This window comes from Taudactylus pleione, unplaced genomic scaffold (genome assembly GCF_031769625.1).
Source record: "Taudactylus pleione unplaced genomic scaffold, aTauple2 ptg000063l, whole genome shotgun sequence".
NCBI classification, from domain to species: Eukaryota; Metazoa; Chordata; class Amphibia; order Anura; family Myobatrachidae; genus Taudactylus; species Taudactylus pleione.
Window position 1 is genome coordinate 3,558,652 of NW_028284465.1, and position 16,479 is coordinate 3,575,130.

General features: G+C 41.1%; 1 protein-coding gene across 1 annotated transcript in view; it reads left to right on the forward strand.

The window, feature by feature from the left end:
* Window positions 1-58: 58 nt before the first annotated feature.
* Window positions 59-16,479, forward strand: part of KCNK3 (potassium two pore domain channel subfamily K member 3) — a 123,382-nt gene continuing 106,961 nt past the window's right edge. The window contains exon 1 of the mRNA XM_088465726.1: window positions 59-484. Coding sequence (XP_088321852.1) covers window positions 202-484 — 283 coding nt within the window. The 5' untranslated portion in view covers window positions 59-201. The remainder of the gene's footprint in view (window positions 485-16,479) is intronic.

Consider the following 16,479-nt stretch of genomic DNA (forward strand, 5'->3'; position numbering starts at 1 on the left):
CTGTCAGAGAGCCTCCTGAGGTTGGTGCTGAAAGGACAGCTCCCTGAGATCAGCACTCACAGCCAGCAGCAGCCACATCAGGAGCCTCTACAATAGACTCCAAGCAGCAGGACCTCCATGGACCTACGGGGCAGCCATGACCTGCGGGACCACCACCACCAGACACTGGCAGGAAGCCCCTGAGATGCCCACAGCCGCACCATGAAGAGGCAAAACGTCAGGACCCTAGCTCTCATCATCTGCACCTTCACCTACCTGCTGGTGGGGGCCGCTGTCTTTGATGTCCTGGAGTCAGATGAGGAGACCTCAGAGAAGAAAAAGCTGGAGCACAAGAAGAACGAGCTAAAGAGCAAGTATAACCTAACGGATGAGAACTACAAGGAGCTGGAATGGGTGGTCTTGAAACTTAAACCTCACAAAGCCGGAGTGCAGTGGACCTTCGCTGGCTCTTTTTACTTTGCCATCACTGTGATCACCACCATAGGTAGGAAACCTGCTTTCTAGGGCTGTGGCATTTCCATCATGTAGACACATGGTCCTTCCTAACTACATGCTGATAATTCATAAGTGCAATCACAGGTGTGCTAGGTGTAGTATATATATATATATATATATATATATATTATATATATATATATATATACACATACATACATGCAATGACAGGTGTGATAGGTGTAGTATATATATATATATATATACATGCAATGACAGGTGTGCTAGGTGTAGTATACGGTATATATACATGCAGTGACAGGTGTGCTAGGTGTAGTATACGGTATATATACATGCAGTGACAGGTGTGCTAGGTGTAGTATATATATATACATGCAGTGACAGGCATGCTAGGTGTAGTATATATATATATATATATATATATATTGTGACATAGGTTAGGGGGTCCCTCTCCTGGGTAGAGGACTCCTTCCTTACACACACTCACAGCAGTAGGGAAGCAGCACACCAGTCTGGATGCAAGTACAAGCTGGTCGGCACCAGTCTTTATTATACAATGTCAGAAATATAAAGATAACATAAATATAAATCCTAGCCCTGTCGGGGCACTAACTTCACAGGTGGTTCCCTCACTACCAGAACCTGGCAGGGCCTAATGCCCTCGCCAGCAACAAAGCACAGCACAGTACTCACAAATAGGTTTTTCAAGTGTCTCTGAGCAAACTCCCTGTCTGCTCTCCCAGGTGAGACAATCAGCCCTCAACACACTAGGCTTATATTGGCCACCCTCAGGTGGAAACCCAATCAAGCCTGTTACCAGGCTGCGAGAACCAAAACCTGGAGTGGCCGTGGGTGGAGCCCTCCCTCTCCTCTCACCCACAACCCCCAGGTCCCAAACCGGCTTTTCAAAAAGCCGAGGCTCAAGCCTGCTACACTGCAGACTTTCTCCTGGGGATTTAAAACACATAAGACAGGAATCTGGGATAAATGTCCCTGTCACAGACCACTTCACCAGTGATCCTATCACAATATATATGTACATGCAGTGACAGGTGTGCTAGGTGTAGTATATATATATACATGCAGTGACAGGTGTGCTAGGTGTAGTATATATATATATATACATGCAGTGACAGGTGTGCTAGGTGTAGTATATAAATATATATATATATATATATATATACATGCAGTGACAGGTGTGCTAGGTGTAGTATATATATATACATGCAGTGACAGGTGTGCTAGGTGTAGTATATAAATATATATATATATATATATACATGCAGTGACAGGTGTGATAGGTGTAGTATATATATACATGCAGTGACAGGTGTGCTAGGTGTAGTATATAAATATATATATATATATATATACATGCAGTGACAGGTGTGCTAGGTGTAGTATATAAATATATATATACATGCAGTGACAGGTGTGATAGGTGTAGTATATATATACATGCAGTGACAGGTGTGCTAGGTGTAGTATATAAATATATATATATATATATATATATACATGCAGTGACAGGTGTGCTAGGTGTAGTATATATATATATATACATGCAGTGACAGGTGTGATACGTGTAGTATATATATATATACATGCAGTGACAGGTGTGATAGGTGTAGTATATATATATACATGCAGTGACAGGTGTGATAGGTGTAGTATATATATATACATGCAGTGACAGGTGTGCTAGGTGTAGTATATATATATACATGCAGTGACAGGTGTGCTAGGTGTAGTATATATATATACATACAGTGACAGGTGTGCTAGGTGTAGTATACGGTATATATACATGCAGTGACAGGTGTGATAGGTGTAGTATATATATATATACATGCAGTGACAGGTGTGATAGGTGTAGTATATATATACATGCAGTGACAGGTGTGCTAGGTGTAGTATATATATATACATGCAGTAACAGGTGTGCTAGGTGTAGTATATATATATACATGCAGTGACAGGTGTGCTAGGTGTAGTATATATATATACATACAGTGACAGGTGTGCTAGGTGTAGTATACGGTATATATACATGCAGTGACAGGTGTGCTAGGTGTAGTATATATATATACATGCAGTGACAGGTGTGCTAGGTGTAGTATATATATATACATACAGTGACAGGTGTGCTAGGTGTAGTATATATATATACATGCAGTGACAAGTGTGCTAGGTGTAGTATATATATATATATATATATATGCAGTGACAGGTGTGATAGGTGTAGTATATATATATACATACAGTGACAGGTGTGCTAGGTGTAGTATATATATATATATACATGCAGTGACAGGTGTGCTAGGTGTAGTATATATATATATATATATATATATATATATACATGCAGTGACAGGTGTGCTAGGTGTAGTATATATATATACATGCAGTGACAGGTGTGCTAGGTGTAGTATATATATATACATGCAGTGACAGGTGTGATAGGTGTAGTATATATATATACATGCAGTGACAGGTGTGCTAGGTGTAGTATATATATATACATGCAGTGACAGGTGTGATAGGTGTAGTATATATATATACATGCAGTGACAGGTGTGCTAGGTGTAGTATATATATATACATGCAGTGACAGGTGTGATAGGTGTAGTATATATATATATACATGCAGTGACAGGTGTGATAGGTGTAGTATATATATATATATATATATATATATATATGCAGTGACAGGTGTGATAGGTGTAGTATATATATATATATATACATGCAGTGACAGGTGTGCTAGGTGTAATATATATATACATACAGTGACAGGTGTGATAGGTGTAGTATATATATATACATACAGTGACAGGTGTGATAGGTGTAGTATATATATATATATATACATGCAGTGACAGGTGTGCTAGGTGTAGTATATAAATATATATATATATATATATACATGCAGTGACAGGTGTGATAGGTGTAGTATATATATATATATATATATATATATATATGCAGTGACAGGTGTGATAGGTGTAGTATATATATATACATGCAATGACAGGTGTGCTAGGTGTAGTATATATATATACATGCAGTGACAGGTGTGCTAGGTGTAGTATACGGTATATATACATGCAGTGACAGGTGTGATAGGTGTAGTATATATATATACATGCAGTGACAGGTGTGATAGGTGTAGTATATATATATATATACATGCAGTGACAGGTGTGCTAGGTGTAGTATACGGTATATATACATGCAGTGACAGGTGTGATATGTGGAGTATATATATATACATGCAGTGACAGGTGTGCTAGGTGTAGTATACGGTATATATACATGCAGTGACAGGTGTGATAGGTGTAGTATATATATACATGCAGTGACAGGTGTGATAGGTGTAGTATACGGTATATATACATGCAATGACAGGTGTGCTAGGTGTAGTATACGGTATATATACATGCAATGACAGGTGTGATAGGTGTAGTATATATATATATATATATACATGCAGTGACAGGTGTGATAGGTGTAGTATACGGTATATATACATGCAGTGACAGGTGTGATAGGTGTAGTATACGGTATATATACATGCAATGACAGGTGTGATAGGTGTAGTATATATATATACATGCAGTGACAGGTGTGATAGGTGTAGTATATATATATACATGCAGTGACAGGTGTGATAGGTGTAGTATACGGTATATATACATGCAGTGACAGGTGTTCCAGTAAAGGCATTTATCTGTTGCTGGCCACAAAGTAGCTTTAATTGTTTCACATCTAATTCCCTGACAGCTTGTAGGAAACTTCAAGGTTTCCAGGTCTCCCCTGAGATGCTCACTCAGCGGCTCTATAAGAAGATGTAATAAATGCAGTCACTTTAGTGACAATCACAGTGTGTGTGTGTGTGTGTGTGTGTGTGTGTGTGTGTGTGTGTGTGTGTGTGTGTGTGGTGGGTGGGTGGGTGGGTGGGTGTGTGTGTGTGTGTGTGTGTGTGTGTCTGTGTGTGTGTGTGTGTGTGTGTGTGTGTCTGAGTGTGTCTGTGTGTGTGTGTGTGTCTGTGTGTGTGTGTGTGTGTGTGTGTGTGTGTGTGTGTGTGTGTGTGTGTGTGTGTGTGTGTGTGTGTGTGTGTGTCTGTGTGTGTGTGTCTGTGTGTGGGTGGGTGTGTGTGTCTGTGTGTGTCTGTGTGTGTCTGTGTGTGTGTGTCTGTGTGTGGGTGGGTGTGTGTGTCTGTGTGTGTCTGTGTGTGTCTGTGTGTGTATGTGTCTGTGTGTGGGTGGGTGTGTGTGTGTGTCTGTGTGTGTCTGTGTGTGTATGTGTGTGTGTGTCTCAGATAGTACACTGTACTTTGCATGTCTGCAGGTTGAGTTTGTCGTTTGTCATTTAAGTTTCCAGCCTGTGTGATGATGGGAATAAGAAAGTAACAGGCTCTGCTCCAGGAATACTAACCCTGCTATATTTAGTGAGGTTCTCTAGCACCTTTTCTGCACAGTGTAACAGATTAGCAGACAGGAGCTGAGAAGGGTGAGCGTGATTATAGGGAGGAAAATAGAAAAATCTGTCACTGCTAAACCCCACCGGCCGCTGTCACACATGGTGTGTGTGTGTGTGTGTGTGCGTGTGTGTGTGTGTGGGTGCGTGCGCGTGTGCGTGTGTGTGACATCTATTTTGAGAGACAAAGATATTCGGAGAGAAGACACAGGCTGTACCCCCACACACAAAGCTCCAAGTCAGAGGGACATAGGAATAAAATAGGTATCTGTACAGCTTTTGTATCGCCCTGTACTGTCATCCTCTGGGATTTGTGGTTGTCTAAGTTTGGTATTTACAGAGGTGCCCAGTTACAATGTTGCTGATTGCGCCATAAACATGTGCACACATCATGCCATGTGACTTCCATGTGCCTGTATACGCTACGGTACACTATGGCGCTCACTGCGATCGCACCATGGATTCCTATGGAGGCGCAGGTGCGAACGCAGTGCGTGTATCCACTCTTGGGGGCATGTCTCACACCATGTGTGATGAGATTTGCTGCGGCAAGGATGTAGCTGGACATATATATACACACACACATACAGGGCATTGTTTCTGTAAAGGTAGGTTCAGGAACTGTGGGAGCAGCTACTGGGGGTAGAGCTATAGAAAAACAATTATATATACATTATATATACTTATATCAATTATTTATACATATATAGTATATAGAAAAGAAGGCACTCAATAGAACCTTTAAAATAAAACTTATCTTATGAAAAATACATTTTGGGCCAAGGACATATATCATAGTTGAAAGGTTCAGGAACTGAGTTCCTGCTATTTTCTGAAAAATAGCTCTGTATATATATATACTTTAGTTATACATCATTCAATTGATGATGATAAACAGAGTATTCAGCACAGGATATTGGCCCTCATTCAGAGCCGGACGCTATTTGCGGTCGTTCGTTTAAAAACAAGGGGTGGCTATTCAAATGATCCGTACGCACATTGCAGTCTGTTCACACCTCTAAGTCTGAACGAGCGAGCAAAACATACGCTCGTTTTTTTCTAAAAAACGCCCCCTGGCCGCTCGCATCCTACGTCATGTCCGCTATTTATTAGATTAATCGAGTACATCGACCAGCGTATGAACTGCTCGCTATTCTTGTGGTTGGTGTTTGCTACCACAAATTTGCGTGCAGTTCTGGCTATAAAATAACCCAGTGACGTGGTCAATGACGCTGCTGTTTTAAATATACACACCCATAAAACGCCCGTTTTGACCTTTAAGCACGCCTGCGTTCGGATCTCCACTCCCCATTTTCAAACACCTTCCCCTGTTACCACCCACATACGCCTCATTCTGTCACTCAAAATAGCAGGCACTCGCTATATAGCGTACAAAGGATTTTCGGCCGCACTGACTGGTTCGCGCATGCGTACTAAAAAGCGTACGCATGCGCAGATTTGCAAACATCGCTCGGAACGAGCGTACTGCCGCTAACGAGCGGCTCTGAATGAGGGCCATTGTTTCCTACAGATCTGCAGATGTTCAGGCAGTAAGTGGTGATAAATCTGATTTAGATCTAGTGCTGACTGTTCAGCGTGACATGTAGAATATATCAGTAAGCGTGACCTGTAGAATATATCACTAAGCGTGACCTGTAGAATATATCAGTAAGCGCGACCTGTAGAATATATCAGTAAGCGCGACCTGTAGAATATATCAGTAAGCGTGACCTGTAGAATATATCAGTAAGCGTGACCTGTAGAATATATCAGTAAGCGTGACCTGTAGAATATATCAGTAAGCGTGACCTGTAGAATATATCAGTAAGCGTGACATGTAGAATATATCAGTAAGCGTGACCTGTAGAATATATCAGTAAGCGTGACCTGTAGAATATATCAGTAAGCGTGACCAGTAGAATATATCAGTAAGCGTGACCTGTAGAATATATCAGTAAGCGTGACCTGTAGAATATATCAGTAAGCGTGACCTGTAGAATATATCACTAAGCGTGACCTGTAGAATATATCAGTAAGCGTGACCTGTAGAATATATCAGTAAGCGTGACCTGTAGAATATGTCAGTAAGCGTGACCTGTAGAATATGTCAGTAAGCGTGACCTGTAGAATATATCAGTAAGCGTGACCTGTAGACTATATCAGTAAGCGTGACCTGTAGACTATATCACTAAGCGTGACCTGTAGAATATATCAGTAAGCGTGACCTGTAGAATATATCAGTAAGCGTGACTTGTAGAATATATCAGTAAGCGTGACATGTAGAATATATCAGTAAGCGTGACATGTAGAATATATCAGTAAGCGTGACATGTAGAATATATCAGTAAGCTTGACATGTAGAATATATCAGTAAGCGTGACCTGTAGATATACCAGTAAGCGTGACCTGTAGAAAATACCAGTAAGCGTGACCTGTAGAATATACCAGTAAGCGTGACCTGTAGAATATACCAGTAAGCGTGACCTGTAGAATATATCAGTAAGCGTGACCTGTAGAATATACCAGTAAGCGTGACATGTAGAATATATCAGTAAGCGTGACATGTAGAATATATCAGTAAGCTTGACATGTAGAATATATCAGTAAGCGTGACCTGTAGATATACCAGTAAGCGTGACCTGTAGAAAATACCAGTAAGCGTGACCTGTAGAATATACCAGTAAGCGTGACCTGTAGAATATACCAGTAAGCGTGACCTGTAGAATATATCACTAAGCGTGACCTGTAGAATATATCAGTAAGCGTGACCTGTAGACTATATCAGTAAGCGTGACCTGTAGACTATATCAGTAAGCGTGACCTGTAGACTATATCAGTAAGCGTGACCTGTAGACTATATCAGTGAGCGTGACCTGTAGACTATATCACTGAGCGTGACCTGTAGACTATATCAGTAAGCGTGACCTGTAGATATATCAGTAAGCGTGACCTGTAGAATATATCAGTAAGCGTGACCTGTAGAATATATCTCTAAGCGTGACCTGTAGAATATGTCAGTAAGCGTGACCTGTAGAATATACCAGTAAGCGTGACCTGTAGAATATACCAGTAAGCGTGACCTGTAGAATATATCAGTAAGCGTGACCTGTAGAATATATCAGTAAGCGTGACCTGTAGAATATATCAGTAAGCGTGACCTGTAGAATATATCAGTAAGCGTGACCTGTAGATATATCACTAAGCGTGACCTGTAGAATATATCAGTAAGCGTGACCTGTAGAATATATCAGTAAGCGTGACCTGTAGAATATATCAGTGAGCGTGACCTGTAGACTATATCAGTGAGCGTAACCTGTAGACTATATCAGTGAGCGTGACCTGTAGACTATATCAGTGAGCGTGACCTGTAGAATATATCAGTAAGCGTGACCTGTAGAATATATCTCTAAGCGTGACCTGTAGAATATATCAGTAAGCGTGACCTGTAGAATATATCAGTAAGCGTGACCTGTAGATATATCACTAAGCGTGACCTGTAGAATATATCAGTAAGCGTGACATGTGGAATATATCAGTAAGCGTGACCTGTAGAATATATCAGTAAGCGTGACCTGTAGACTATATCAGTAAGCGTGACCTGTAGACTATATCAGTGAGCGTGACCTGTAGACTATATCACTGAGCGTGACCTGTAGACTATATCAGTAAGCGTGACCTGTAGATATATCACTAAGCGTGACCTGTAGAATATATCAGTAAGCGTGACCTGTAGAATATATCTCTAAGCGTGACCTGTAGAATATATCAGTAAGCGTGACCTGTAGATATATCACTAAGCGTGACCTGTAGAATATATCAGTAAGCGTGACCTGTAGAATATATCTCTAAGCGTGACCTGTAGAATATATCAGTAAGCGTGACCTGTAGATATATCACTAAGCGTGACCTGTAGAATATATCAGTGAGCATGACCTGTAGAATATATCAGTGAGCGTGACCTGTAGAATATATCTCTAAGCGTGACCTGTAGAATATATCAGTAAGCGTGACCTGTAGATATATCACTAAGCGTGACCTGTAGAATATATCAGTGAGCATGACCTGTAGAATATATCAGTGAGCGTGACCTGTAGAATATATCTCTAAGCGTGACCTGTAGAATATATCAGTAAGCGTGACCTGTAGAATATATCAGTAAGCGTGACTTGTAGAATATATCAGTAAGCGTGACATGTAGAATATATCAGTAAGCGTGACATGTAGAATATATCAGTAAGCTTGACATGTAGAATATATCAGTAAGCGTGACCTGTAGATATACCAGTAAGCGTGACCTGTAGAAAATACCAGTAAGCGTGACCTGTAGAATATACCAGTAAGCGTGACCTGTAGAATATATCAGTAAGCGCGACCTGTAGAATATATCAGTAAGCGCGACCTGTAGAATATATCAGTAAGCGCGACCTGTAGAATATATCAGTAAGCTCGACCTGTAGAATATATCAGTAAGCGCGACCTGTAGAATATATCAGTAAGCGTGACCTGTAAAATATGTCAGTAAGCGTGACCTGTAGAATATATCAGTAAGCGTGACCTGTAGAATATATCACTAAGCGTGACCTGTAGACTATATCAGTAAGCGTGACCTGTAGACTATATCAGTAAGCGTGACCTGTAGACTATATCAGTAAGCGTGACCTGTAGACTATATCAGTAAGCGTGACCTGTAGACTATATCAGTAAGCGTGACCTGTAGACTATATCAGTGAGCGTGACCTGTAGACTATATCACTGAGCGTGACCTGTAGACTATATCAGTAAGCGTGACCTGTAGATATATCAGTAAGCGTGACCTGTAGAATATATCAGTAAGCGTGACCTGTAGAATATATCTCTAAGCGTGACCTGTAGAATATGTCAGTAAGCGTGACCTGTAGAATATACCAGTAAGCGTGACCTGTAGAATATACCAGTAAGCGTGACCTGTAGAATATATCAGTAAGCGTGACCTGTAGAATATATCAGTAAGCGTGACCTGTAGAATATATCAGTAAGCGTGACCTGTAGAATATATCAGTAAGCGTGACCTGTAGATATATCACTAAGCGTGACCTGTAGAATATATCAGTAAGCGTGACCTGTAGAATATATCAGTAAGCGTGACCTGTAGAATATATCAGTGAGCGTGACCTGTAGACTATATCAGTGAGCGTAACCTGTAGACTATATCAGTGAGCGTGACCTGTAGACTATATCAGTGAGCGTGACCTGTAGAATATATCAGTAAGCGTGACCTGTAGAATATATCTCTAAGCGTGACCTGTAGAATATATCAGTAAGCGTGACCTGTAGAATATATCAGTAAGCGTGACCTGTAGAATATATCAGTAAGCGTGACCTGTAGAATATATCTCTAAGCGTGACCTGTAGAATATATCAGTAAGCGTGACCTGTAGATATATCACTAAGCGTGACCTGTAGAATATATCAGTAAGCGTGACCTGTAGAATATATCTCTAAGCGTGACCTGTAGAATATATCAGTAAGCGTGACCTGTAGAATATATCAGTAAGCGTGACATGTAGAATATATCAGTAAGCGTGACATGTAGAATATATCAGTAAGCTTGACATGTAGAATATATCAGTAAGCGTGACCTGTAGATATACCAGTAAGCGTGACCTGTAGAAAATACCAGTAAGCGTGACCTGTAGAATATACCAGTAAGCGTGACCTGTAGAATATATCAGTAAGCGTGACCTGTAGACTATATCAGTAAGCGCGACCTGTAGACTATATCAGTAAGCGCGACCTGTAGACTATATCAGTAAGCGCGACCTGTAGACTATATCAGTAAGCGCGACCTGTAGACTATATCAGTAAGCGCGACCTGTAGAATATATCACTAAGCGCGACCTGTAGAATATATCAGTAAGCGCGACCTGTAGAATATATCAGTAAGCGCGACCTGTAGAATATATCAGTAAGCGCGACCTGTAGAATATACCAGTAAGCGCGACCTGTAGAATATACCAGTAAGCGCGACCTGTAGAATATACCAGTAAGCGCGACCTGTAGATATACCAGTAAGCGCGACCAGTAGAATATACCAGTAAGCGCGACCTGTAGAATATACCAGTAAGCGCGAACTGTAGAATATATCAGTAAGCGCGAACTGTAGAATATATCAGTAAGCGCGACCTGTAGAATATATCAGTAAGCGCGACCTGTAGAATATATCAGTAAGCGCGACCTGTAGAATATATCAGTAAGCGCGACCTGTAGAATATATCAGTAAGCGCGACCTGTAGAATATATCAGTAAGCGCGACCTGTAGAATATATCAGTAAGCGCGACCTGTAGAATATATCAGTAAGCGCGACCTGTAGAATATATCAGTAAACGCGACCTGTAGAATATGTCAGTAAGCGCGACCTGTAGAATATGTCAGTAAGCGTGACCTGTAGAATATGTCAGTAAGCGTGACCTGTAAAATATGTCAGTAAGCGTGACCTGTAGAATATGTCACTAAGCGTGACCTGTAGAATATATCAGTAAGCGTGACCTGTAGACTATATCAGTTAAGCGTGACCTGTAGACTATATCAGTAAGCGTGACCTGTAGACTATATCAGTGAGCGTGACCTGTAGACTATATCACTGAGCGTGACCTGTAGACTATATCAGTAAGCGTGACCTGTAGATATATCACTAAGCGTGACCTGTAGAATATATCAGTAAGCGTGACCTGTAGAATATATCTCTAAGCGTGACCTGTAGAATATATCAGTAAGCGTGACCTGTAGAATATGTCAGTAAGCGTGACCTGTAGAATATACCAGTAAGCGTGACCTGTAGAATATACCAGTAAGCGTGACCTATAGAATATATCAGTAAGCGTGACCTGTAGAATATATCAGTAAGCGTGACCTGTAGAATATATCAGTAAGCGTGACCTGTAGATATATCACTAAGCGTGACCTGTCAGTAAGCGTGACCTGTAGAATATATCAGTAAGCGTGACCTGTAGAATATATCAGTAAGCGTGACCTGTAGAATATATCAGTGAGCGTGACCTGTAGAATATATCAGTGAGCGTGACCTGTAGAATATATCAGTGAGCGTGACCTGTAGAATATATCAGTGAGCGTGACCTGTAGAATATATCAGTAAGCGTGACCTGTAGAATATATCAGTGAGCGTGACCTGTAGAATATATCAGTGAGCGTGACCTGTAGAATATATCAGTAAGCGTGACCTGTAGGATATATCAGTGAGCGTGACCTGTAGGATATATCAGTGAGCATGACCTGTAGAATATATCAGTAAGCGTGACCTGTAGAATATATCAGTGAGCATGACCTGTAGAATATATCAGTAAGCGTGACCTGTAGAATATATCAGTGAGCGTGACTTGTAGAATATATCAGTGAGCGTGACCTGTAGAATATATCAGTGAGCGTGACCTGTAGAATATATCAGTGAGCGTGACCTGTAGAATATACCAGTAAGCGCGACCTGTAGAATATATCAGTAAGCGTGACCTGTAGAATATATCAGTGAGCGTGACCTGTAGAATATATCAGTAAGCGTGACCTGTAGAATATATCAGTGAGCGTGACCTGTAGAATATATCAGTGAGCATGACCTGTAGAATATATCAGTAAGCGTGACCTGTAGAATATATCAGTGAGCGTGACCTGTAGAATATATCAGTGAGCGTGACCTGTAGAATATATCAGTGAGCGTGACCTGTAGAATATATCAGTGAGCGTGACCTGTAGAATATATCAGTAAGCGTGACCTGTAGAATATATCAGTGAGCGTGACCTGTAGAATATATCAGTGAGCGTGACCTGTAGAATATATCAGTACGCATGGGGAAGTATGTAATAGTTCAGTTTGTTCTGCAGTACAGTAGAAAATCTATTATTTAAGAATTATTTAAAAATAAGCTGCAAAGTAAAAGCACAAAAGATAAAGGGATATTCAATAAAAAAGTTATTGAGGGCGAAGGTTGGGGTTGAGGGGCAGGATTCTTGCAAAAAATGCCCAGATAGCATTTCAAAGTCAGGTTTAATTGGTAAAAAAAAAAAATCAGTGTGATCATAGCCCGAATAAACGAGACCTGCAGATCATCTATTTACTAGAAACTGGTAAGTAGCACAGCTGAGTGGGCCAATTTAAAGTGACAACTTTTGTTTCAAATGAAAAGAAGGACGTGTGTCTTAAAATAAATTATTTTGTAATATAGATGTCAGAAAACTACACAATCCTTCTCAGAATACTGTATGTTCTCCCCTCACATCCAAGGTTAATACATGTTAGATTGTAGAATTTTAGTTTTGGGGACATTTCACGGAATTGAATATTATCATTTTGCACAAGGCTTTGGTCCTATTCTCATTAACGTCTGTGAGTGCAAATTCTCACTGGCGAGAGGTCACAACCGCCTCCGAATATTTAGAGTGAGCTCCATCGTTCTTGGAGTTTTCACATTTCCCAGGTGTGATCGTTTGTTATGGGTTTTTTTCAAGTGGTGTCAAAAACATTTCCTTAATGTAGTTGTTGTCTTGTATTGAATCATGAATGTACTGTAGCTGAAGGCTGGTTACATGTATCATCTCAATCACGACTTCCGGGTCGGCTGAATTCCGTGCCGTGGTCATTTACTATGTTTTAAAGACGGGGTGTAAAAGATCTTTTAGGTGGATCCATCACCTACAAAGCATGGGTGCCACCATTTTGCCATTTTGTGTAATATTCCTAAGAATGCAGCCAACCAGTAAGAACCAGTGTCACCACTGGCCCATGGGACGCAAAGTGACGACATACGTTTTCCAGGGAATTCAGTTGCTGAATATTGGCTTAGCCACCATAATGATAGCTCTAGACTATAAATCTAGACTAAAAATAAATTTACACAGTCTGGGAACAGTTCCCCAGAAACTACACTAAAGTTCTTGAAGAGGTTTTCCTGCAGATAACCTGGATTCATCAATTTGTCCATGACCTCCTGCAGCTTTTACTGAGTGCATCTGTGACTTTCAGCTGTTTCTTTATATTATCAGTCAAGAGTTGCATATTGATATACAGCACAAAGCTGCTTCCGGGGTACCAGTGTTTCCAATCCGTAGAGCACAGCTCAGCTATGTCCTGTGCCCAGGCAATGGGAATAATCCTCTTTAGCTTGGAAAAAAACATCTCTAAACATGAAAATGCACTTTTTAAATTAAGATTAGTTCTGCGTTGCATAACTGTATAGAACGGCTAAACCCCCAGATTACAATGTTCATATTAACAATGAGGGTAAAGTACATTGTACCATATTAACACCAGGGCCCAGGAGGATACATATCCAGGGGCCTATAATATCTGAGTGCCCGTGACCATTACTGCAAGTACTGACATTTGATAGAGGAGGCTACATAATAAGTTGGGGGAGATGCCTTGACGATCAATTACTCTTAATAAACGATTCCCAAAACCGCCCTCCTTGTAAGAAGACCAAAGGCTGAAATGGAAAGTCTCCTATTAGCTCTTCTGAATAAGATCCGCTCCATGAGGCTGTAAACTGGGTCTTTAGTAGTCTTCATTGCTTGTGCCCTCTGCACGTCAGAGTTACTGCTGGAGCGCAGGGTTTGCAAAATCTTACAAGGTAATGACCTCCTCATGTCCTCATCAGGACAAGGAAAACGCAACAACCTGGCTATATTATCAGTAGTGTAGGAATTATCTTCTCAGATCAATCTATCTCCTCTAAGAACCAGCCGGCTTGTGCACCTCCTGCAGCTTCCGGTCCTGGATCATGGCTCAGCTGTGTTGCTTTTCTTAGACTCTATTATTACTTTTTGTTTTTGCTTAAAACGTTTCCTTTTTGTTTTCGTTATTTTGCTTTACCCACCTCAGAACATAATACAGTTATTAGACAAAAATACATGTATCCAATCCTAAGCGCTACACTTCTTACAATATCTCCTTATTGCGACAATATGACACAACATCCACTTGTGAAAGGTAACAAGTATAAATTTAATAACATTCAAGATCTATGATAAAATAATTAGGTGAAGATTGATCCTCCTCCACCTTCCTGACATGATAAAGGGACAGGTGGTCGTGAAACGCGTTGGTAGGAGAGGAGGCGCTAGACAACTGCAGCCAGGACAGAGGAACGTGTCAGGAAGGTGGAGGATGCCGGATCAATCTTCACAGCGGTTTTATCTTGCACACTTACTTCTGGGATCTGGTAAAGCAGCCATCTGACTATTGTTTTATATAAGGACATTCAGCCAATCATTATGTTTTATATATTGACATCATTATAAAACCATTTGCTGTTTTTAAAATACTGAAGTTACTGAATATCTAATTATTTTATCACAGTTCTTGAATGTTATTAAATTTATACTTGTCACCTTTCACAAGTGGATGTTGTGTCATATTGTCACAATAAGGAGATATAGTAAGAAGGGTAGCGCTTAGGATTGGATAGATTGTCTATTTGCTTCAGGTGTGGGTACACCTTTTTTCTAATCTTGTGCTGCTCTCCCCTGAACATGTTTGCAGTGCTTCCAGGTCACCCTCATATATATATAATACAGTTATTGCTCTAAATCTATACACGCATGCTTGGTTTGCTACTCATCATCATCAGGGTGTACGTGTATCAGACTATACTTGCTGAAAATTATACACCTGGACACAAGCGTATTTATGCTTCCTCCCAACTCTGCATTTGTGTTGAGATGCTGAACTTTGCCAGTGTGAGAACCCAATTACACCTCATCCGTGGCAAGTGTAGGTGCCAGTGAAACGCGTAAGGTTCTGCATCACTTGTACTAGGGCATGCTGGTTTCTGGAGCACATGCAAAAGACAAGCAAAAACGCTTCACTAACACGTGTACATTCACCTCTGCATCTCAGTATTAGGTACTCTGGACCTCATTCAGACCCGCTCGCAAGCAGGTTGATGGTGAGGGCCTGTGCAAATGCTGCGCTCGCACTGCGCAAGCCTTGGAGTGAGTGACAAATGCACTCGCTCCTAGGCTCGCTACAAAAGGTGCGGCTATCGATGTTGATCGACAGCTCACCCCGTTTTGTAGGTGGGGTGGGGGGATGGTCGGACAAACGGAGGCATTCCTGAAGGAACGCCTGCTGTTTGTAGGCGGCCCTACTGACATCACCAGTGATGTCAGTAGGGTGCTTCCTGCTCTGTTAGAGCAGGAAGCAACCTGGGGCTTGCGGTAGATGAGACCCTACCGCAAGGGTCTCGTCGCAAGCCCTATGGTCGCGATGCTCTCGACCATCGCGACCATCATCTAGTCACTCGCTAAAGCTGTGGGTGGTAACCCACAGCTTAGCGAGCGGCCAGGAGGCCGCCTTTCAAAAGAAAAGTGGCCGCCCTCATTCAGAGCGAGCGCTCGCATTTTGCGAGCGGTTCTGAATGAGGTCCTCTGTGTTTTCATTTGTACTATTCAGGACAGTAATAGACAACCTTTGCTATATAAACATTATACTGATCTAGCTCCTCTTCTTCTGGTAGCTGTTTATGTACAATGACTTCTACACACACTTCGGTGTT